Genomic DNA, 21,900 nt, shown 5'->3' with positions numbered 1-21,900 from the left:
TGTGAAGTCTTGGGTTTGAACCCTACCACCATATGGGAGCACCATGGATGATAATTTGGAGAAGGACATGAATGGTGGAGCAGTGCTGATGAGTCTCCCCCACCCTTTGATTATCTGTTGGAAGTTTAAAAAGGAATAATAATAATAAATTCAGCTCAAGAGTGGTAGAATCAGATACACACACAGCACACCTAGGAGTCACCAAAAATTTTCATCTTTAAAGTAACAGAAATATTCTAATCAAATTTGTTGATATATGCCTTTTTTCTGTCAAGTAGTTAAAATGAAGTTTCGTAACAGAAAAATGAACATCGCCCTGTTTACGCATATAAGATATATTTTTAGAAAGAGCTGGGGAGACAGTTTAGCACTAACACACAATACTTGCACACTGAGGCCCCAGGTTTGATCCCTAGAACCACTCTACTAGGTCAGAGCTGAGTGTGCTGTGCTGTCTCATATAAAGCAATTAAATTTAAATAAAATATAATTTACATACACAATAGAATACTACTCAGCTGTAAAAAATGGTGACTTTGCCATTTTCAGCCGATCTTAGATGGACCTTGAAAAATTAATGTTAAGTGAAATAAGTCAGAAACAGAAGGATGAATATGAGATGATCTCACTCTTAGGCAGAAGTTGAAAAACGATCAGAAGAAGAAAAAAAAAAAAACAAGTAGAACCTGAAATGGAATTGGCGTATCGCACCAAAGTAAAAGACTCTGGGGTGGGGATGGGTGGGTGGGAGGGGAGAATACAGGTCCAAGAAAGATGACAGAGGACCTAGTGGGGGTTGTATTGTTATATGGGAAACTGGGGAATGTTATGCATGTACAAACTATTGTATTTACTGTTCAATGTAAAACATTAATTCCCCAATAAAGAAATAATATATATATATATATATAATTTACAAATAGAAAGCAAACACTCACTGAGAAAATGTTATTTTACCTGGATAATGTTTCATCAAATGCTCCAACAGTGATTCTTGTGTTACGACCGTCTGAGCACCATTCATATCAGATATAGCACAGCAGAGAACCTCAGCCAAAGGTACAAACTGAGACTGTGTGATTGGATTCATCTGTACTGGAAATACATCACCTAAAGATTAAAAAAAGGGGTTATTCAATACATTGGATAATGCACAAAATGCTTAGAAATAACGAATAAAGAATAAAGACTGATTATCAGATGGAGTTGCTATTATTTCATCAGACTGTACTGTTAACATGATAACACACAGTGATGGAAACTATGAAAGAAAAAAACATTTACATTGTGATTCCTACTTTTAAGAAGTTTGATGGCAGCAAAGTAGCTCATTTGGATAATGTGCTGCTCTGCTTAACCCAGCCCCACAGCATTAAAGGAAGCTTGGTGCTTGAGGCTTTGTTTTCTTTTGTTTGGTTCCTACAGGGTTATTGCTGGGGCTTGGTGCCCGTGCCACGACTCAGCTGCTCCTGGAGACATTTTTTGTTGCCCTTGTAGTTGTTGTTGTTGTTGTTGTTGTTATAGCTGTTGTTGTAGTTGGACAGGATAGAGAGAAATTGAGAGAGGAGGGGAAGACAGAGAGTAGGAGAGAAAGAGACACCTGTAGACCTGCTTCACCGCTGGCGAAGCAACTCCCCTGCAGGTGGGGAGCTGGGGGCTCTAACCTGGCTGGTCCTTGTGCTTTGCACCATGTGTGCTTAACCCACTGCGCTAACACCCAGCCCTCTTGAGGTATCTTTTATACTCTCTCTGTCTCTCAACTGTCTCTGAGAGAGAAAGCGAGACCACACAGCAGTAAAAAAATCCATAAAGCTCAAGTGACTCAAGATCTTTTTTTTTTTTTTTTAAGATTTTATTTATTTATTAATGAGAAACATAGGAGGAGACAGAAAGAGTCAGACATCACTCTGGTACATGGCTGCCCGGGAGTGAACTCAGGACCACATGCTTGAGAGTCCAATGCTTTATCAACTGCGCCACCTCCCGGCCCACTCATGATCTTTTTTTTAAAAAAAGAATTTATTTATTTATTTATGAGAAAGATAGGAGGAGAGAGAGAAAGAACCAGACATCTGGGAGTAGGGCGGTAGCTCAGCGAGTTAAACGCAGGTGGTGCAAAGCGCAAGGACCAACCTAAGGATCCCGGCTTGAGCCCCCAGCTCCCCACCTGCAGGAAGTCGCTTTGCAAGCGGTGAAGCAGGTCTACAGGTGTGTCTATCTTCCCCCCCCCCCCCCCCCCCGTCTTCACCTCCTCTCTCCATTTCTCTCTGTTCTATCCAACAACGACAACAATAATAACTACAACAAGGGCAACAAAAAGGGAATAAATAGATATTTTTAAAAAAGAAGAAAAAAGAACCAGACATCATTCTGGTATATGTGTTGTCGGGAATTGAACTTGGGACCTCATGCTTGAGAATCCAATGGTTTATCCACTGTGCACCTCCCGGACCACTATTTCAAGATCTTAAAGCAAGAAAAGAAACTAAGGAAGCAGAGCACATCACTTCCATGCTCGGAGCTTCCCACGTCTGATTCCTGATGGCACATATGACAGAGCAGTGCTTTTGAAAATCTATTTATTTATTTAGGATAGAAATTGAGAGAAAAGGGGGAGGCAGAGAAGGGGAAAAAGAGAGACCTACAGCACTACTTTACCTCTTGTAAAGCGTTCTTCCTTGGGGGCCAGGTGGTAGCACACCTGGTTAAGTTCACAGATTACAGTGCACCCAAGTTCAAGTCCCTGGTCCTCGCAGGAAGGAAGTTTCATAAGTGGTGAAGTAGGGTTAAACGTGTCTCTCTCCCTCTTTATCTCCCCTCTCAATTTCTCTGTCTCTATCCAATAATAAATAGGTAAAAATATTAGAAAAAAGTTAATACAGCTTTCTTCCTCTAGGTAGGGATGGGGGCTTGAACCAGGGCCCTTACACACTAAAATGTGTGTTTTCAACCAGTGTGGCACCACCTAGCCCCTTGTGCCTTGGAAATATATACATATTAAATTATCTTTACTAATTTATTGGATAGAGACAGTCAGAAATTGAGAGGAAAGGGAATTATAGAGAGGGGGAGAGAGAAGGGAGAGACCTTCAGCACTCCTTCACCACTTGCAAAGCTTTCCCCCTGCAGGAGGGACCTGAGTCCTTTGGCACAGTAATGTGTGTGCTTAACTAGGTGCACCACCACCTGGTCCCTTTGGTTTTTGTTTGGTTTATTTTTATTATTTTTTTAAAGATTTTAAAAAATTTATTAATGAGAAAGATACGAGGAGAGAGAGAAAGAACCAGATATCACTCTGGTACATGTGCTGCCAGGGATTGAACTCAGGACCTCATGCTTGAGAGGCTAGTGCCTTAGCCACTGTGCCACCTCCTGGACCACTGTTTGGTTTATTTTTGTTTTTTCTCATTCTATCCTAACTATTTAAAACAATTAAAGAAGAGATGGAGAAATAGCATAATGGTTTTGCATGACAATTTTAGTAATAATTTCCTGGGCTTCTGAGAGCCCAGGTTTAATCCCTAGCACCATCATAAGTCAGAGCTGAGAAGTGCTCTGGTGTCTGTCCATCTATCTTTCCCTCTATATCTTTATTAAGACAAAATATTTTTTTAAGTAAAAGGAAAAAAGTAACAAGTAGCTTTTCTGACTCTGAGTCCAATGTTTTCATCATTGTATGTTTTACTGAATGGAACGATCAAGAAGATTTGAAGAAAAAGGTAGATATAGTTTCCAATTAGCACGAAGACCCAGAGAAAAACTATAGAAAAAGTAGGGGTAGGAGTCGGGCGGTGGCGTAGCGGGTTAAGCGCACATGGCATGAAGTGCATGGACCGGCATAAGGATCCCGGTTCGAACCCCCGGCTCCCCACCTGCAGGGGGTTCGCTTCACAAACGGTGAAGCAGGTCTGCAGGTGTCTCTTTCTTTCCCCCTCTCTGTCTTCTCCTCCTCTCTCCATTTCTCTCTGTCCTAGCCAACAACGATGACAACAACAGTAACAACAATAATAACAACGATAAACAACAAGGGCAACAAAAGGGAAAAAATGAAAAATAAAGTTTCTAAAAAAAAAAAAAAGAAAGAAAAAGTAGGGGCATCTCAGAGAAAAGACAGTTACCTCAGTGGCATGGTTAAAGGACTGCACACCACCAAAGTGGAAGGTGACGCTGAAAATGCAAACTACACCATGTTGTCTTTCCTTCGTGTCAATATATCAGATCTTTTTTCTTTCTTTTTTTAAATTTTATTTGTTATAGATTAGAGACAGAAACTGAGAGGAGGAGGGGATAGAGGGACAAAGACAGATACCTGCAGCTCTGCTTCCCCACTCATGAAGCTTTCCCCCTGCAGGTGGGGACCAGGGGCTTGAACCTGGGTCCTTATGTGTGCACTTGACCAGGTACACCACCACCTGGCTCCCTTCCTTCCTTTTATTTATTTATTTATGAGAAAGACAGGAGGAGAGAGAAAGAATCAGACATCACTCTGGCACATGTGATGCCAGGGATCAAACCCAGGACCTCATGTTTGAGAGTCCAAAGCTTTACCACTGCGCCACCTCCTGGACCACCCTTTTTTAAAAAAAATATTTATTTATTTCCTTTTGTTGCCCTTGTTGTTTTTTTTATTGTTGTTGTAGTTATTGTTGTTGTTATTGACGTTGTTGTTGTTGGATAGGACAGAGAAATGGAGAGAGGAGGGGAAGACAGAGAGAGGGAGAGAAAGATAGACACCTGCAGACCTGCTTCATCGCTTGTGAAGTGACTCCCCTGCAGGGGGGGGTGCCGGGGGCTCGAACCGGGATCCTTACTCGGTCCCTGCGCTTTGTGCCACGTGCGCTTAACCCACTGCGCTACCTCCAGACTCCCACCCTTTTTTTTTTAAAGGTAAAGGCAGACTATTTTTTATTTTGAAGTGACTTCCATAATATTTTATTTACTTATTTATTATTGGATACAGAGAGAAATTGAAAGGGGTAGAGAGGGAGCTAGACAGAGACACTGCAGCCCTACTCCACCACGCATGAAGCTTTCCCCCTACAGGTGGGGACCAGCTTGAACCCGGGTCTTTGTGCGCTGTAGTGTGTGCGCTTTACCAGGTGTGCCATTGCCTGGTCCCAAATCATTTTCTCCTTCTTTCCTTCCTTTCTTTTCTATTTACTTATTTATTTTGACAAAGTACTATTCCAGCATATGTGCCAAGGGTAAAACTCAGGATTTCATGCATGTTTATGTCTTATACTACACCTCTAGCCACTTCCTTGTCACTAAATCTTAACTCGTCATCACTCAGGTTGGACTGCAGCCCAGGCAACTGGAAATAAAACAGTAAGACTCGGAGGAGATTTAGGAATCAATTAATAAAGGTGATTTTTTCATGTACGTAATCTTAAATTTATTATCTGCATTAGAAGTCATTTTTAATGTTTTTGTTTGTTTTTAGAAAGATAGGGGCTAGCATATTGGAATAGAGGGCAGAATCTAAAAAGGGTTTGCTAAGCACACAATACCTATGTAAAATTTATTTCACCACTACCTTAGACACATCCAGTGTGAGATTTGGGGAACAGGTTTCTTTACATCAGCACACAAAGGACTCCTCCATATGCCTCGGGATGGAAGGCCTCTAGAATACTTTATCTCGAGGCTTGATTCTGCTAGCAAAGAAAAATGGCTGAAAGAATCGTTTCTTGAGTAAGTCATGAGGTATGGAGGTATACACATGCTTCTTCAACCTAACTAGCAAGACAGACGCCTGACAGCTACAGATTCAGCAAGCTGCCTTTCACCAAACAAACCCGCCCTAAGAATTGTGGTATTGGACAAATCTTCAACCAGAGACACTGGACTAATAAACTGGTTAGTTGTTGACAGATTATCAGTCAAAAGCTTTAGTAAAACTAAAACAAGTCAGCACTCTTACAAACGGAAGTACTCATGTCAGCACAGTGGCCTGTTGAGCGAAATTACATTTCCTCAGGGAGGGTGGATGCAGAGAGCACAAAAATATTAATACAGTGTGACAATGACCAGTCCCCAATTGCCACCTGAAGGTCTGATTCAAAGAAAATAGTACCGGTGATCAAACAGCACACTGACAACTTGCCTTGAAGGGGATTACCAATTCGTTTAAGGTGAGGCCATTTTAGAGCGACTAGCCAGGTGCAAAGAAAGCATGTGTGACCTTAGGTCTCCATTTAAGAAAGATAGCACTCAACTCAAGTTACAATCTGTCTGGTCTAATCCTTTGTTTGCTTTGTCTACTGAGAAAACCCTTGAAGTAAAACTATCTTTATCAAAATTGAGTGTGTTTATTTTGATATTTGAATGTTCTAGTTAAATTTCAGGGACAAAATTAAAGTTTTCCACAAGACTTTATGTTGAGAGGAAAAAAACCATAATTCCATTTGTGTTGTTAAGGCACCTAAACAAATTCCAAGAGGGCCTCCTTATGGAATCTAAGCTCTAGCATCTTAACTAGAAGCACCTGAATTCGATCTTAAGGTCCGCATGAAACTATGCCGCCATAGTTTATGGTGCAAAACAGAGGAGAGAAATTTGGAATGCACATCAAAAAAAAGTTTTTTTGCATTATACCAAAAATGAATTTGCCCCAAAATCTGTCTAGGCAAAACCTGTCCTAATATTTTATTAAAATTTCTCAACCATAAAAATCTCTCATTCCCCTACAAGTGTCTTTATGGACCCTGTGCTAGGCAGTCTGCCAGAAATTCATGCATTATTGACCTTCAAATAGTTCAACTGAGCCACACACACTCGGTTAATTACCCGGACACATGAAATCTGAGACCACCTTTTTTGGGTGCCTGTATTGAATCACACTGTGGGAAAAGGGTGCTCTCCATGCATTAGAGATGACAATAGAGCATGAATAAAACAGCCTGCAGATACAGTCAAGTTTAATAAAGAGAAAAGGATGCCCTGTTCTTAGTAATTCAAGAAGCTCCTGATTTTAAACTGCACTTTCATCCAGTACAGAATTTCCAAATATTTTAACAATAAAATTAATCCTGAATCTTTAAAAGCAAAAGTACTTTTTTTTTTTTTAAAACATGCATCTCATCAAAGATAAGAGGCGGTTAAAACTTCCATGGTTTTAAATAATTGGATCTATTGTGTTAAAACTTCAAATGGGTTCTGGGAATCAAACAGAGTAAGAACAACAACAAAAGAAAAAGTTTCCCTTTTAAGTTTAGTGAAATATGACAATGCAAACACTTTCCTCCACATTAAGAAACCAGAGAACCAGGCCCCAGAAGCTGCAGATCTGAGGGTAGCTGGGTTATCTCCATGGAGGCTGAAATCCTTTCGTAAGCAGGTGATGTTTACTCTGGACTCCTAGACAAATGACTCCCCTTCTAGGAAATGTTGTTTATTGAAAAGTTAAAGGAAGGGCCAGCTAGGGTAACAGCATAATGGTTATGCAAACAACTTTCAAACCTGAGGCTCTGAGGTCTCATGTTCAGTCCCCAGGACCACCAAAAACCTGACCCCCAAAAACCCAAGTTGGGCAGTACTCTCTAGTAAAAAAAAAAGGGGGGGAAGGGGAAAGAGGAAAGGGAAATAGATATGGAAGAAGTCATCTGAGTCTCTGGCATCATTCCCCCCATGACCCCTACTCTAGCTTTTGGATACACATACAGGGAATCTCAGCTGGGAGGAAAAGATGTAAATGATTCAAATCAGTTTTGTATTTGCTCGTTTTGTTTGTTTGTTTGTTTGTTTCCTTTTCTTATTGAGGGAGTAACACTTTTCCAGCACAATCATTGATATGTAAGTACAATTTCATTATGTACCAGGACCCTCACTTCTAGCCTTCCCTTTCCCCTTCTCCCCCAAGTCCTCTGCTTTGGTGTAATATGCCACGCCCAGTTCACGGTTCATCAAGTTCTCCCTCCCTGTCCCTATTTATCAATTCCCACTTGTAAATGAGATAATTTGGTATCTGCCCTCTTTCTGGCTTATCTCACTTAACATGATGTCTTCTAGGTCCATCCAAGATGGCTCAAAGGTGATGATGACCTAGTTGTTGGACAGCTGGTCCGCTTCCAGATTTTGGTTATTACCAATTGTGCTGTTCTGATCACAGATTTGCATAGATCTCTTCTGATAGGTGCTTTTGTTTCCTGTGGGTGTTTGCTTGTTTTCTGTTGTTGAACCCTGAAGCTCATTCACACTAAGCCCCAAGGTCAGGCCCCATGCCTCCCTCTCCTAGTGTCTCTGCCTACAAGGCTTCCATTCTGGATATGTTAATCACTTCACTCGGGTGTGTCCATTTTAAAAATACTTTATTTCTTTATCTACTTACTTATTTGGGATAGAGACAGAAATTGAGGGGCAAGGAAGAGACAGAAACACCTGCAGAACTGCCTCACTCATGAAGCCCCCCCCCCACATGGAGGATCCAGGAACTTGAACCCAGGTCCTTGTGCACTGTAACATGAGCACTCCACCAGGTACACCCTCTAGGAGTGTTTATTTTTTAAGATTGTCAAAATTAATTATCATAAATGTAGAGGCTTAAAACATCTTTTTTTTTTTTTTTTTTTTGGTCTCCAGGGGTAGCACTAGGGCTCGGTGCCTACACCACAAATCCACTTGCTCCTGGAGGCTATTTTTTCCCTTTTGTTACCCTTGTTTTGTCTTTGTTGTTACTGCTGTCGTTGTTGTTGGATAGGACAGAGAAATCCAGAGAGCAGGGGAAGACAGAGAGAGGAAGAGAAAGATACACACCTGCAGATCTGCTTGTGAAGCAACCCCACTGCAGGTGGGGAGACGGGGGCTCCAGCCGGGATCCTTGAGCTGGTCCTTATGCTTTTCGCCATGTGCGCTTAACTTGCTGCACTATGACCCAGCCCCGGCTTAAGACATCTTTTTTTTTTTTTAATATTTATTTATTCCCTTTTGTTGCCCTTGTTGTTTTATTGTTGTAGTTATTATTGTTGCTATTGATGTCACTGTTAGATAGGAGAGAGAGAAATGGAGAGAGGAGGGGAAGACAGAGAAGGGGAGAGAAAGAGAGACACCTACAGACCTGCTTCACCGCTTGTGAAGCGACTCCCCTGCAGGTGGGGAGCCGGGGGCTTGAACCGGGATCCTTAATGCCGGTCCTTTTGCTTTGTGCCACCTGTGCTTAACCCGCTGCGCTACCACCCGACTCCCAAGACGTCTTAATCATCTCACAGTCCGCAGGCCTCTGCTCTAGGTCTCATAGCCTGGTCTGTAATCGGAGGCTCTCAGGGAAAGTCTGCTTCCCTGCTTTCTCAGGCTTTGGCAGAATTCAGTTCCTTGTGGTCCCAGGTCTGAGGATTGAGGTCCCTGTAGTCAGTAGCTTCTTAACATAAAACAACTTAAAATCAACTGTATTTATTTTATTCAAAAGTTTCAATATTGTTATTATTTATTTTTTCTTGGATAGAGACAGAAAAATTGAGAGGGGGGAGAAGGAGGCAGAGAGTGAGAGATAAAGAGATGCCTGCAGCACTGCTTGCACAGTCAGCCCCCATTTACATGTGGGGTCCAAGGGCTTGAACCCAGGTCCTTGTGAACTGTAACATGCGCTCAAGCGGATGTGCCACCACCCAGCCTCCTGTATTGCTAATTTTTAACTGCTTGGGGAAATCTGTGCTAAAATTATAGCAGGCAGACTCCTCTGGCTGAGGAAGAGTTTCCTTACTGCATGTAGAAATCACAGGAGGGAAGATAAGAACTATGTCCAGCTCACTCTCAGAATGGGCATCTCCAGTTACAGCTCTGGGAACAGGACGCCTTTCAATCTTTCCTGAAAGGAAGTCTTGTGAAATGGAGCCAATAAGTCGGTATCACTGTTACCATCAATGTAGGATGAACTCAGGACTTAAGAGGCAACAATGAACAACCCCACCTAGCTTTCATGGCTAAGCAGTACCTGCCATTTATTAAAGGATGTTCCCTTTGGTCCTAAAAAAGTTTGGACCCGGCCAGACCCCAGGTCACTATGGCTAGGTCTGTGTGAGAATGGGCTAAACCCAACAGAGCCTTATGCCACAACATGGCTAGGGCTCTATTTTACAACATAGGAAAGGGCTCTAATTTGGATCATGAGATAAAAACACACATTGCGGGGGGGGGGGGGTGCAGAGCCAAGATGGCGACTGGAATGTAGCAGCAACCGTGGGCTCTGACATCAACTGCTAGAAAGCCTTGAAATCCTGGCCCTCAGCGGGACAAGCAAGGAGGCATCCTAAAGCCACCAGGTTCCGGATGCTGACCAGACTTCCCTGGACAGACGACCCCATCAATGTGTCCTGGAGCGCCACTTCCTCAGAGCCTCACCCTACTAGGGAAAGAAAGAGGCAGACTGGGAGTGTGGATCAACCAGTCAACGCCCATGTTCAGCGGGGAAGCAATTACAGAAGCCAGACCTTCCACCTTCTGCAACCCACAACGACCCTGGATCCATGCTCCCAGAGAGATAGAGAATGGGAAAGCTATCAGGGGAGGGGGTGGGATATGGAGGTCGGGTTATGGGAATTGTGCGGAACTGTATCCCTCTTATTCTATGGTTTTGTTAATGTCTCCTTAAAAAAATTAAAAAAAAAAAAAAGCATGTGGGTACGGCGTTCTGGTGGTGGGAATTTTGTGGAGTTATACCCCTCTTATCCTATGGTTTTGTCAGTGTTGCCTTTTTATAAATAAACTAAAATTTTAAAAAAGAACAACAACAAAAAAAACACATTGCTGCCTTTTATCTCAGACTACCCCCCCCCCACAAACACATATATATGGACTTTACCAAAAGCAACTGCAGTTTTGCCTATTTTGTTTGTTTTGTTTTGTTTGTCTGTTTGTTTTGCCTCCAGGGTTATTGCTGGGGCTCAGTGCCTGCACCGCGAATCCACTGCTCCTGCAGCCATTTTTCAATTTTTTTTTTTTTTTTTTGGATAGGACAGAGAGAAATTGAGTGGGGAGGGGAAGTTAGAGAAGGGGGCAGAAAGATAGACACCTGCAGACCTGCTTCACCGCCTGTGAAACAAACCCCAAACAGGGCTATCTCCCCTGTTTTTACCAGAGCACTACTCAGCTCTGGCTTATGATGGTGCAGGGGGATTGAACCTTGGACTTTAGAGTCTCAGGCATGAGAGTCTCTTTGCATAACCATTAGGCTATTTCTCCTTGCCCCGCTTGCCTGCTTCCCGCTCACCGCTGGAGGTAGGGGCTGAGTGGCCCAGAATAATGAACAGGGCCTGCCCCATGACCTACTAAGTTGCACCTCATGGGTGCTCTCCGGTGCCCCCTCAGCAGGGTGCTCTGCAGGCTCAGCCAGCCTTCTGCCACCTCTGAAGTGCTGCGGGCCCAAGTTGGAAAGCATCACAGACTTTCCACATCAATGGGCGCTTTCACTTCTCCCAGACTGGCTGCCATGCTCCAGCTGCTTTCAAGTTGATTAGTCTTTTGGCCTCCTGAAATATTAACTTTTAAAAGATAAAAGCCACTCCAAGAATACAATTCACATAAATGCAGTTTCATTGAGAAGCGCTTCTAGGCTGTTTGAAACTTTAAAGGCATAATAAACTTTTCAATTTTAAGACTGTGAAAATGGGGCAGAGAAGGCTTCATATTACATCTGAGCAGATGTGCCTGCACCTCCACTGCACCTCTAAGGTAATTGCCTTAGAAATAAAGTGTGGGGGGTCAGGCGGTAGCGCAGAGGGTTAAGTGCACATGGCGCGAAGCACAAGGTGCTAGGAATCTGGTGTAAGGAATCCGGTTCAAGACCCCGGCTCCCCACCTGCAGGGGGGTTGCTTCACAAGCGGTGAAGCAGGTCTGCAGGTGTCTAACTTTCCCTCCCCCTCTCTTGTCTTCCCCTCCTCTCTCCATTTCTCTCTGTCCTATCCAACAATAACAACATCAATGGCAACAATAACAACAACAACAACAAGGGAAACAAAATGGGAAAAAAAATAGCCTCCAGGAGCAGTGGATTTGTAGTGCAGGCACTATGCCCAAGCGATAACCCAGGAATCAAATAAATAAATTTAAAAAAAGAAAGGAGTTCAAAATAAATAAATAAAATGTGAAGTTCACTACCCTGAGAAATGTTAAAAGGCTGTAGGTGTTGCTTACTATCAGTGGCTCTGACCTTACCCAGGAGAGTCATGTGACCACTGCCTATAGAAGCCAACCACCCATTATTACTGTACCTTTTACCCACGGCAGTCAGATGTTTTACTTTACTGTGGAGAGACTATGGGTTTGTGCCTATTGTGTAAGCACACCAGTCTCACAACGTGAGCTAGTGTCCATTTACAGACGTCATCTCCCATGGGTTCCAGCTCACCCGGCTGGGCACAGGCACCTTCCCATGCATGAGACTTGGGTTTGAGCCTTGGCACACGGGTGGAGCATCAGAACACTAGGGAAGCTCCAAGGAAGGTGGATGGTGGAGCAGTGTGCTGGTGCCTCTTCCTACAATATCTCCCTGTTCTCTCTGAAATAACAAGGATGAAACAGGTGATCCAGGAGCAGTGCTATCAGGCTTGTGCAATGTCCTAGCACCACACACAAATTATCTGACCTCTCCCTTTGCCTTCCACGTGGACATAGCTCCTACTCAAAACAAGCACATGTACTACACCAAAGTAAAGGACGCTAGTGGGGGGGGGGGGCTTTCAGGCCCTGCTACATGATGGCGGAGAAAGACCTGGACTAAAGGGGAAGAATGTTCTGCAGAAAACTGAGACATTTTTACACGTGTCAACAACTGTAGTAACTGTAAACCATTCATCGGTCCAATTAAAAAAAAAAAAAGCACATATCCTATCCTCTTTAATTCACTCTCCTGGGTTTCAGCCCAGAAATGGGGTTCCAACTTATCGTTTAAATACATGTGCTTCCTAGTTTATTACTTTTTCTGGCCCTCTGTTCTTCTTCCCTATATATCTAAAGACTGAGATTCTCCACTTTTTTTTTTTTAAATTATTTATTTATTTCCTTTTGGTTGCCCTTGTTTTTGTTGTTGTTGTAGCTATTGTTGTTGATGTCATCACTGTTGGATAGGACAGAGAGAAATGGAGAGAGGAGGGGAAGACAGAGAGGGGGAGAGAAAGACAGACACCTGCAGACCTGCTTCACCGCCTGTGAAGCGACTCCCCTGCAGGTGGGGAGCCGGGGGCTCGAACCGGGATCCTTATGCCAGTCCCTGCGCTTTGCACCACGTGCGCTTAACCCGCTGCGCTACCGCCCGAGATAATCTCCCTGAGATTCTCCATTTACACAGAACTCATCGCTCCTTTACTCATGAAATACCACTTCTCCCAAGACAATACTGTGCTACTAGCAGGATGAAGCTTTTCCCTACAGCTCATTTCACCTCTTTTCCAAACTATGTCCTCTCTCTTTTTTTTTAATTTTATTTATTTATTTTCCCTTTTGTTGCCCTTGTTGTCTTTTTATTGTTGTTGTAGTTATTGGTGTTGTTCTTGATGTCGTCATTAGATAGGACAGAGAGAAATGGAGTGAGGAGGGGAAGACAGAGAGGGAGAGAGACAAAGAGACACCTGCAGACCTGCTTCATCGCCTGTGAAGCGACTCCCCTGCAGGTGGGGAGCCGGGGTTCGAACCGGGATCCTTATGCCGGTCCTTGTGCTTTGCGCCACCTGCGCTTAACCTGCTGCACTACAGCCCGACTCCCTGTACTTATTTTTCTTACTGACACCTTTCACTTTAGCCCAGCAGCCCAGTGCACAGTGACTGACCTTATATGTAGGAGGACAAAGCCAAGTCGTGTGCAGCTGTCTGGAGCGCCAAAGAATTCTGCGCCACGAGAGTCAAGCAGCTGTCCTGTCCTGATGACACCATGACTCAGTAGAAGAGAAACAGGACTGAGAGTAGAAGCTTTCTGGGTAAAGGTTGCTGAACACCTGGAATCCTCAGATAAAGCAATTTACAAATATATAATGTGAGAAATCTAGATTGACCTAGCTTAGCAGTGTTTACAGTCAAGGGAAAATAAGACTCCCAAACCTTAGAGTTCTATGCCGCAAAAACTGGAGCCACCCATTGGTCGCTTCACGATGTATTTATATTCCAAAATGTTAGAGAACAGAGAATCCTTGACCTCCTGTCTCCAAGCAACTGAGAGAAGAAAATAGCTGCCTCTTTCTTTTGTATATAAGCAAAGAAAGTTAAATTTTTCTAATCATACCTATGAAGTGTCTGACCAATTATTTTTCCATTTGGCTTTCATTATATCACCCCAGGGGTAAATATTACAGAGGGTATTGATTCACTTACGATTTTATATATCATTTTATTACTGTGACTACTGTACAAATAATCGATCTCTGATCCAGAACAACTCATGTGCATTTGGAGTAATACATTAAAAGTTCAACTGTTTGGGTGGCAAAGATGGCGGGATCCTATTTGCCACAAGTTTCGCTGCAAGAGACAGATGAGAGCCCTGGGGATTTGAAGGAACCAGAGGCAGGCCTGGATGACAAGACTGGGAAGTTTGTTAGCCAGATGTTAAGCAACAGGTTTGGAAAATGTAGCCAGAACATCATTGTGGATTTTACTCTCTCCTTCAGGGAGTCCAAAAAATTTTTTTTTTAAGTTTTTATTTATAAAATGGAAACACTGACATGACCATAGGATAAGAGGGGCACAATTCCACACAATTCCCTCCACTGGAACTCCATATCCCATTCCCTCCCCTGATAGCTTTCCTATTCTTTTTTTTTTTTTTAAAGAATTTTTAAATTTATTCATGAGAAAGGTAGGAGGAGAGAAAGAACCAGACATCACTCTGGTACATGTGCTGCCGGGGATCGAACTCTGGGCCTTATGGTTGAGAATCCTTATGGTTGCACCACCTCCCAGACCATGCTTTCCTAATCTTTAACCCCCTGGGAGCATGGACCCAGGGACATTATGGGGTACAGTAGGTGGAAGGTCCAGCTTCTGTCATTGCTTCCCTGCTGAACCTGGGCGTTAACAGGTTGATCCATACTCCCAGCCTGTCTCTCTCTTGCCCTAGTGGGGCAGAGATCTGTGGAGGTGAGGCTCCAGGACATATCGGTGGGGTCCAAAAATTCTTAAAGACGAACTGGAGGTGGAACAAGAGAAGTTTATGTTGTTCCCTTCTAAAGTGAGAGAAGAAAGGTAACTAGCTCCCACAGTGAAGGTGTCTGCATTATTACCTTGGAGACACCTCTCTGCTCGCCTCGGATCCCGAGTCCCTTTTCTATCCCAGACTATCTTCCTAGCTCAACCGATACTGCACTAGTCCCTGTACATAGAGGGAGGTGGGGAAGTGGATGGGAAAATCAATTGTTGACAGGTCTGTTGGGTACTAGCCCCCAAAATCAATATCCTGTCGAGAGGAGACACAGTAACTTCGACGGAGAAGCTGAAGAACGCTACATCTTACTTGGCTCTGAAACAGCTTCTCCTGTAGCTGTGACTGTTATTTCTGTGTATGTTGACTTCAGCTTCTAGGGGTACGTACAAAACTTTGAAGTGGGGAAGAAAAGAGTTGTTTAAAGATTATTTTGTAGAGGGTCACGTGGTAGTGCAGTGGGATAAGCACACATGGCACAAAGTGCAAGGACTGGCATAACGATCCTGGTTCGAGACCCCGGCTCTCCCCCTTGGGGGTGGGGGTCGATTCACAGGCGGTGAAGCAGGTCTGCAGGTGTTTGTCTTTCTCTCCCCCCCTATCTGTCTCCCTTCCTCTCTCCATTTCTCTCTGTCCTATCCAGCAACAACAGCAATGACAACAATAATAATAATGACAATAACAAGGGCAACACAAGGGGAAAAAATGGCCTTCAAAAGCAGTGGATTCGTAGTGTGGGCACGAAGCACCAATGACAACCCTGGATGCAAAATAAATAAATAAATAAATATAAAATAAAAATAAAAATGATTTTGTACTTATTCACATCTAAATGTATGGTGGAAACTGATCTGGATGTTATACACTTATCATTAAGAAAAATGCTCAAGAGGGATCATCTCTACCAGGGAAAGCTGCAGTGAGAAATGTTAAGGGCACCACCAGGTGGCGGACCCAGTTAAACTGGTAGCACTAAGCCGCAAGGATCGGGTTCGAGTCCTGCTCCCCCCACCCCCTGCCTGCCACGGGGACAGTTCATGAGCGGTGAAGCAGGTCTACAGGCCTATCTATCTCCTCCTCCTCTCTTAATTTCTCTCTGTCCTGTCAACTAAAAATAGGGGGGAAATGGCCACAGGGAACAGTGGATTTGCAGTGCTGGCTGGCACCGAGCTCTGGCAATAAAGATAATAAATAAATGAGGGAGTCACGTGGTAGTGCAGCAAGTTAAGCGCAGGTGGTGCAAAGCTCAAGGATAGGCTTATGGATACCGGTTCGAGCCCCTGGCTCCCTACCTGCAGTGGGAGTCGCTTTACAGGTGGTGAAGCAGGTCTGCAGGTGTCTATCTTTCTCTCTCCCTCTCTGTCTTCCCCTCCTCTCTCCATTTCTCTCTGTCCTATCCAACAACGACAACATCAATAACAGCAACAATAATAGCTACAACAATAAAAAACAAGGGCAACAAAAGGGAAAATAAATAAATATTAAAAATAAAATAAATAAATAAATGAGAGAGATATAAATGTTAATGGAATCCCCTTGCTTTTTTGCCACCAGGAAAAAAGAATGGAATGGTTTTCTCTAAAGCTTGAGTATCTGGCAGTGAGAAGAAAGTGGCTTGCTTCGTACCATCACACCAGAAGCCTGAGATTTTCGGAGATTCTTAAGTGTGGAAGACAGAATATGTCCCTGTGTTGGATTTTTGCTATGATACTCACCCCCAGGAAGCAGTAGGAGGAAAGAGCATAAAAAGGGAGGCGATAGGGGCTGGGCGGTAGTGCAACGGGTTAAGCGCACATGGCATGAAGCACATGGACCGGAGAAAGGATCCCGGTTCGAGCCCCCGGCTCCCCACCTGCAGGATGGTCACTTCACAAGCAGTGAAGCAGGTCTGCAGGTTCTTTCTCTCCCCCTCTCTGTCTTTCCCTCCTCTCTCTATTTCTCTCTGTCCTAACAACAATGACAACAACAATAATAATAACAACAATGATAAACAACAGGGCGACAAAAGGAAAAAATGGCCTCCAGGAGCAGTGCATTCATAGTGCAGGCACCGAGCCCCAGCAATAACCCTGGAGGCAGAAAAAAAAGGGGGGGAGGTAATTTCTTTTTTGGGGCTTGGTGCCTGTACTACGAATCCTCTGTTCCTGGAGACTATTTTTTTCCTTTTGTTTCCCTGTTGTTTATTGTTGTTGTTGTTGGATAGGACAGAGAGAAATGGAGAGAGGAGGGGAAGAGAAAGATAGACACCTGCAGACCTGCTTCACAGGGGTCGATATTGGGGCAGCTTGGAATGTTCCTACTCATGACCGCAGAATGTGAGCTCAGATCTAGAGGGATGCAGAGGTCACATAGGCTCCTAAGCTGATTATGGGCCCTAGATCACATCAAATCGATGGGGTTTACAGTCAACACTATTTACACCTCTTTCCCATATTAGGGAGCTACTCTCTTCCCTGATCCAGCTTTCTGGTCCTTTTTCCAACCATGACATCATCTCCCCAGACAATAACTTGGATCCACCTGGATATCAGATTTCTGGCTCAGGGGGAAAAAGCAAAAGGAAAGGAAAAAAAAAAAAAACTTGTATAGCCACAAACCCTTTGGAATATAACTAAAATATGCCTACTAGCTATCTACAAAATGGAGGACCCCCCCCCCAACTCTTCATCTGCACTATTCCAGTCTTTAGGTTCATGATTGGTCAACAATTTGTTTGGCTTTGTACGTTAACTCTCTTGTCAACCACCAGGTTCCAGATGCTAGCATGATGCTGACCAGACTTCCCTGGACAGACAACCCCACCAGTGTGTCCTGGAGCTCCGCTTCCCCAGAGCCCTTCCCCACTAGGGAAAGAGAGAGACAGACAGACTGGGAGTATGGATTGACCTGTCAACGCCCATGTTCAGCAGGGAAGCAATTACAGAAGCCAGACCTTCCACCTTCTGCATCCCACAATGACCGTGGGTCCATACTCCTGGAGGGTTAAAGAATAGGAAAGCTGGGAGTCGGGCGGTAGCGCAGTGGGTTAAGCGCAGGTGGCGCAAATGCAAGGACTGGTGTAAGGATCCCCACCTGCAGGGGAGTCGCTTCACAAGTGATGAAGCAGGTCTGCAGGTGTTTTTTTTTCTTTCCTCCTCTGTCTTCCCCTCCTCTCTCCATTTCTCTCTGTCCTATCCAACAACGACAAGAATAACTACAACAATAAAACAACAAGGGCAACAAAAGGGAATAAATAAGTAAATATTTTTTTAAAAGGGACAAACAGTAAAAAAAAAAAAAAAAAAGAACAGGAAAGCTATCAGAAGAGGGGATGGGATACAGAGTTCTGGTGGTGGGAATTGTGTGAAGTTGTACCCCTCTTATCCTATGGTTTAGTCAATGTTTCCTTTTTATAAATACAAATTTTTTTAAAAAGATATATGCCTTTCTGAAAAGCATATATCTAAATTTGATAATAAGTAATTCTGAAAATCATTAGTGAAATGAGGCAACATGTATTCTATGACTAATACTGAAAGAACTTTAAAAAAAAAAAATCCTTGCCCCTGTCACTACTTTATGCCGGAGCTCAGAAGTATTCTGCTATCAGTAGAAGCATGCAGGGCTGGGGAGACAGCATAATGGCCATGCAACTGACTTTCCTGCCTGAGGCTCTGAGCTCCCAGGCTCAATCCCCAGAGCACCACCACTAGCCAGAGCTGAGCAGCCTCTGGTCATTCTCTCTCTATATCTATGCTTCTCTCACTAAAATAAAATTAATAATAATAACAATGCAGAACAGATAGGTGAAAACTAAATCATGCAATTTTTTTTCTGTAATTGAATGTGAAGACATTTAAAATAAAGTGTTGTGACCTACTCTTCCTCCAGCCCTCCTTCTGCTCCCCTACTAAACAGATCTTTTTTCAGAATCTTTGCTAGAAAGCCCCTGCCCCCTTAGCCAGATCACATTTCAGTTTTGTACAAGAAAGGGGCTCATTCCTTCCACTACCCCAAGCAGTGGAAAGTACTATAAAGTACATGCCTATTGGGGATGGGGAGAACCAGCAGGACCAGTGGACCCACTGGCCATCTCATGCCTGTCTTCAGGCTAGAGCTGTAGAGTTTGCACTGCCCCACGAGCAGAACGCAGGCTCGGAGGCTGGTGAGAGAAATAACAGCTGGGGCAGTGAACTGTAAAAAAGAATCGTGAATGTGGTCGTGTGGGTCTGCCTGGCACAGGGACACCTGTGAAAAAGACTTTTCTGGATGATGCCCAAATCTAACCCAACTTTCCTGGTGAGATTCCAGTCAAAACCTTCAGGGAAAAGAAGGTGGTCCCTCCATCTACTGGCTGATCCAATGAGAGGGGATTTCTTTACTGCTGGGTTTTTGTATCGGGTCTTTCTGATTTTTGCAGTCAGGCAATTTGTACCTTTTCTGGGTCTGACAGAGGTAGTTCAAATACCTCAGTGAGGTAAATTAATTACTGAACACAGCCATCACCAGGGAAGGCCGATTCTCTATTAGTTATTTTTTTAATAACACTTGTGCATTTTTTAAAATCACTTATTTATTATTGGATAGGGACAGAGAGAAATTGAGAGTGGTGGGGGTAGTAGGGGGGAAGAGACAGACACCTGCAGCCCTGCTTTACTGCTTATGAAGCGCCCTGCCACAGGTGGAGACCAGGGGCTTGAACCCAGGACCTTGTTCACTGTAATGTGAGCGCTTAACCAGGTGCACCACCACCTGGCCCCCAAAGGCTAATTAATTCTCTCAACTTTCATGAATTAATTAATTAGCCCAAAGGCTAATGAATTTTCTAACTCCTGGTGCTGGGGGATTCCCTCTCCCATATACCTGGGCAGGTATAACTTTTCTGTTTAGTGATTTCTGGGTTGTGTCACTTATAGTAAATTGGAAACTGAAGCACTTTTCTGAATTTTTTGCCTTTTTTTTTTTCTTCACTTTATTGGATAGGACAGAAATTGAGAGGGGAAGGAGAGGTAGAGAGGAAGAGAGACAAACACTGGCAGACAGGCTTCACCACTTGCAAAGCGACCTAGCCTTCTCACTGGGTCATAGCCAGGACAGGAAGGATGATGGCAGAATAGGCCTATTTTATTATTATCGTTTTTTTATTTTAATTTTTTATCATCTTTATTTATTTATTGGATAGAGACAGCCAGACATTGAGAGGGAAGGGGGTGATAGAGAAAGGAGAGAGACAGGGAGAGACACCTGCCACACTGCTTCACCACTTGCAAAGCTTTCCCCATATAGGTGGGGACCAGAGACACGAACCCGGGTCCTTGTCCATTGCAACATGTGCACTCAACCAGGTGTGCCACCACCCGGCCCCTATTATCGTTTTTTTAATTCAGATTTCTGCCCTAAGTATTCTTCTAAACAAGGTGTATCTTTGTTGTTGTTGTCACTGGGGCTTCACTACTCTAGATTTTTTTTTTTTGTCAGATAGAAAGATGACAGAGACAGAGAAGGAATGAAACTGTAGCACCAAAGTTTCCCCAAAGCAGAGCACTATGTAGTCTCAAAGCACACTATACAGATGAACTACGCTACCAAGCCAAGATGGTGTATTTTCCTCTCTTCCTTAATAATAATTCCAGACCAGTTGCCTAAAAAAAAGAATTAAGAGACATTTAGACTCTAAAATCTTTTAATGACTTTTTACTGCCACAAATGGAAAGCAAGTGTACTGGAAAGTGTCTTGGAAAGCCAAGACACATAACTAAGTTTACTCAATGAATATGTAACCTTTGTGCAAGATGGCAATCCCTCCCCACCCCACCCCCAACTTTGTGTGTTTATGCCTGTTTCTCCTTAGCATGCCAGGGAAAGTTATTTGATCTTTGTGTCTAGTTGCCTAAAACTCTTGGATTTCCCAAGTGATTAGAGTGATTGGAGGTCCCTAGATAGCTTCAGGGTGGGCACTAGTAACTAGCCAGAAAGACCAAATTTGTATTAGGACCTTGAGGTTTTCAGTACCACTCCCTGATATCAGGGGACAGGAGGGGGGGTTTGGTTGGGAGTCACATTGATCATCAACAGTCAATAATCATGTCTATGTAAGAAAGTCTCCATTAAAAAGCCCCCAGCAGAGGCTTGTGAGGTAGCGCACCTGGGAGGGTGTTTACTTGGCTCTTTGTGCAAGCCAAGTTCAATTGCCTGGAACACAAGATGGGAGTTAAGTACTACCGCACTGGGGGAAGTTCCCTACTATGATATGTCCGTCCCTCCCTCTATAAGAACAAGTTGGACTTGGAATGAAAAAAAGAAGAAAAAAAAAAAAAAAACCCTAAACACTGGTGCTCAGAGAACTTTCATGGTGGTGGGGGATTCCCTCTCCCATATACCTGGGCAGGTATAACTTTTCCGTTTAGTGATTTCTGGGTTGTGTCATTTATAGTATTGGAAACTGAAGCACTTTTCTGAATTTTCTCTCTCTCTCTCTTTATTTTTTTTTCCATTTTATTGGATAGGACAGAAATTGAGAGAGGAAGGAGAGGTAAAGAGGAAGAGAGACAAAGAAACACCTGCAGACAGGCTTCACCACTTGCAAAGCGAGCTCTGTGCAGCGGTCAAACCAGGATCCTTGTGCAGGGCCTTGAGCTTCCTACTCTGCGCTTAACCTGGTGCTCCACTGCCAGCCTCCTTTTTCTGAACTATGTGAGCTGTTCTCGCAAATCACTGAGCTGTGGAGGGTGCTTGTGGGAAATTCGGACTTTGTAGCCAAGTTGGACTCATCTGTAAGAAACTGAAGAACCAAAGCTTT

At 43.6% G+C, this 21,900-nt stretch overlaps 1 protein-coding gene across 1 annotated transcript in view; it reads right to left on the bottom strand.

Moving 5' to 3' along the window:
- The window catches only part of STOX1 (storkhead box 1), a 72,289-nt gene that overhangs the window by 12,442 nt on the left and 37,947 nt on the right, over positions 1-21,900 (bottom strand). Inside the window, exon 2 of the mRNA XM_007524160.3 lies at positions 958-1,110. Within this exon, the coding sequence (XP_007524222.1) occupies positions 958-1,110 (153 nt within the window). The remainder of the gene's footprint in view (positions 1-957; positions 1,111-21,900) is intronic.

The sequence above is a fragment of the Erinaceus europaeus genome, chromosome 1 (genome assembly GCF_950295315.1).
Source record: "Erinaceus europaeus chromosome 1, mEriEur2.1, whole genome shotgun sequence".
In the NCBI taxonomy this organism is placed as follows: Eukaryota; Metazoa; Chordata; class Mammalia; order Eulipotyphla; family Erinaceidae; genus Erinaceus; species Erinaceus europaeus.
Note: the sequence above shows the minus strand (reverse complement) of the source record. Positions and strands in the feature narration are given on the sequence as shown.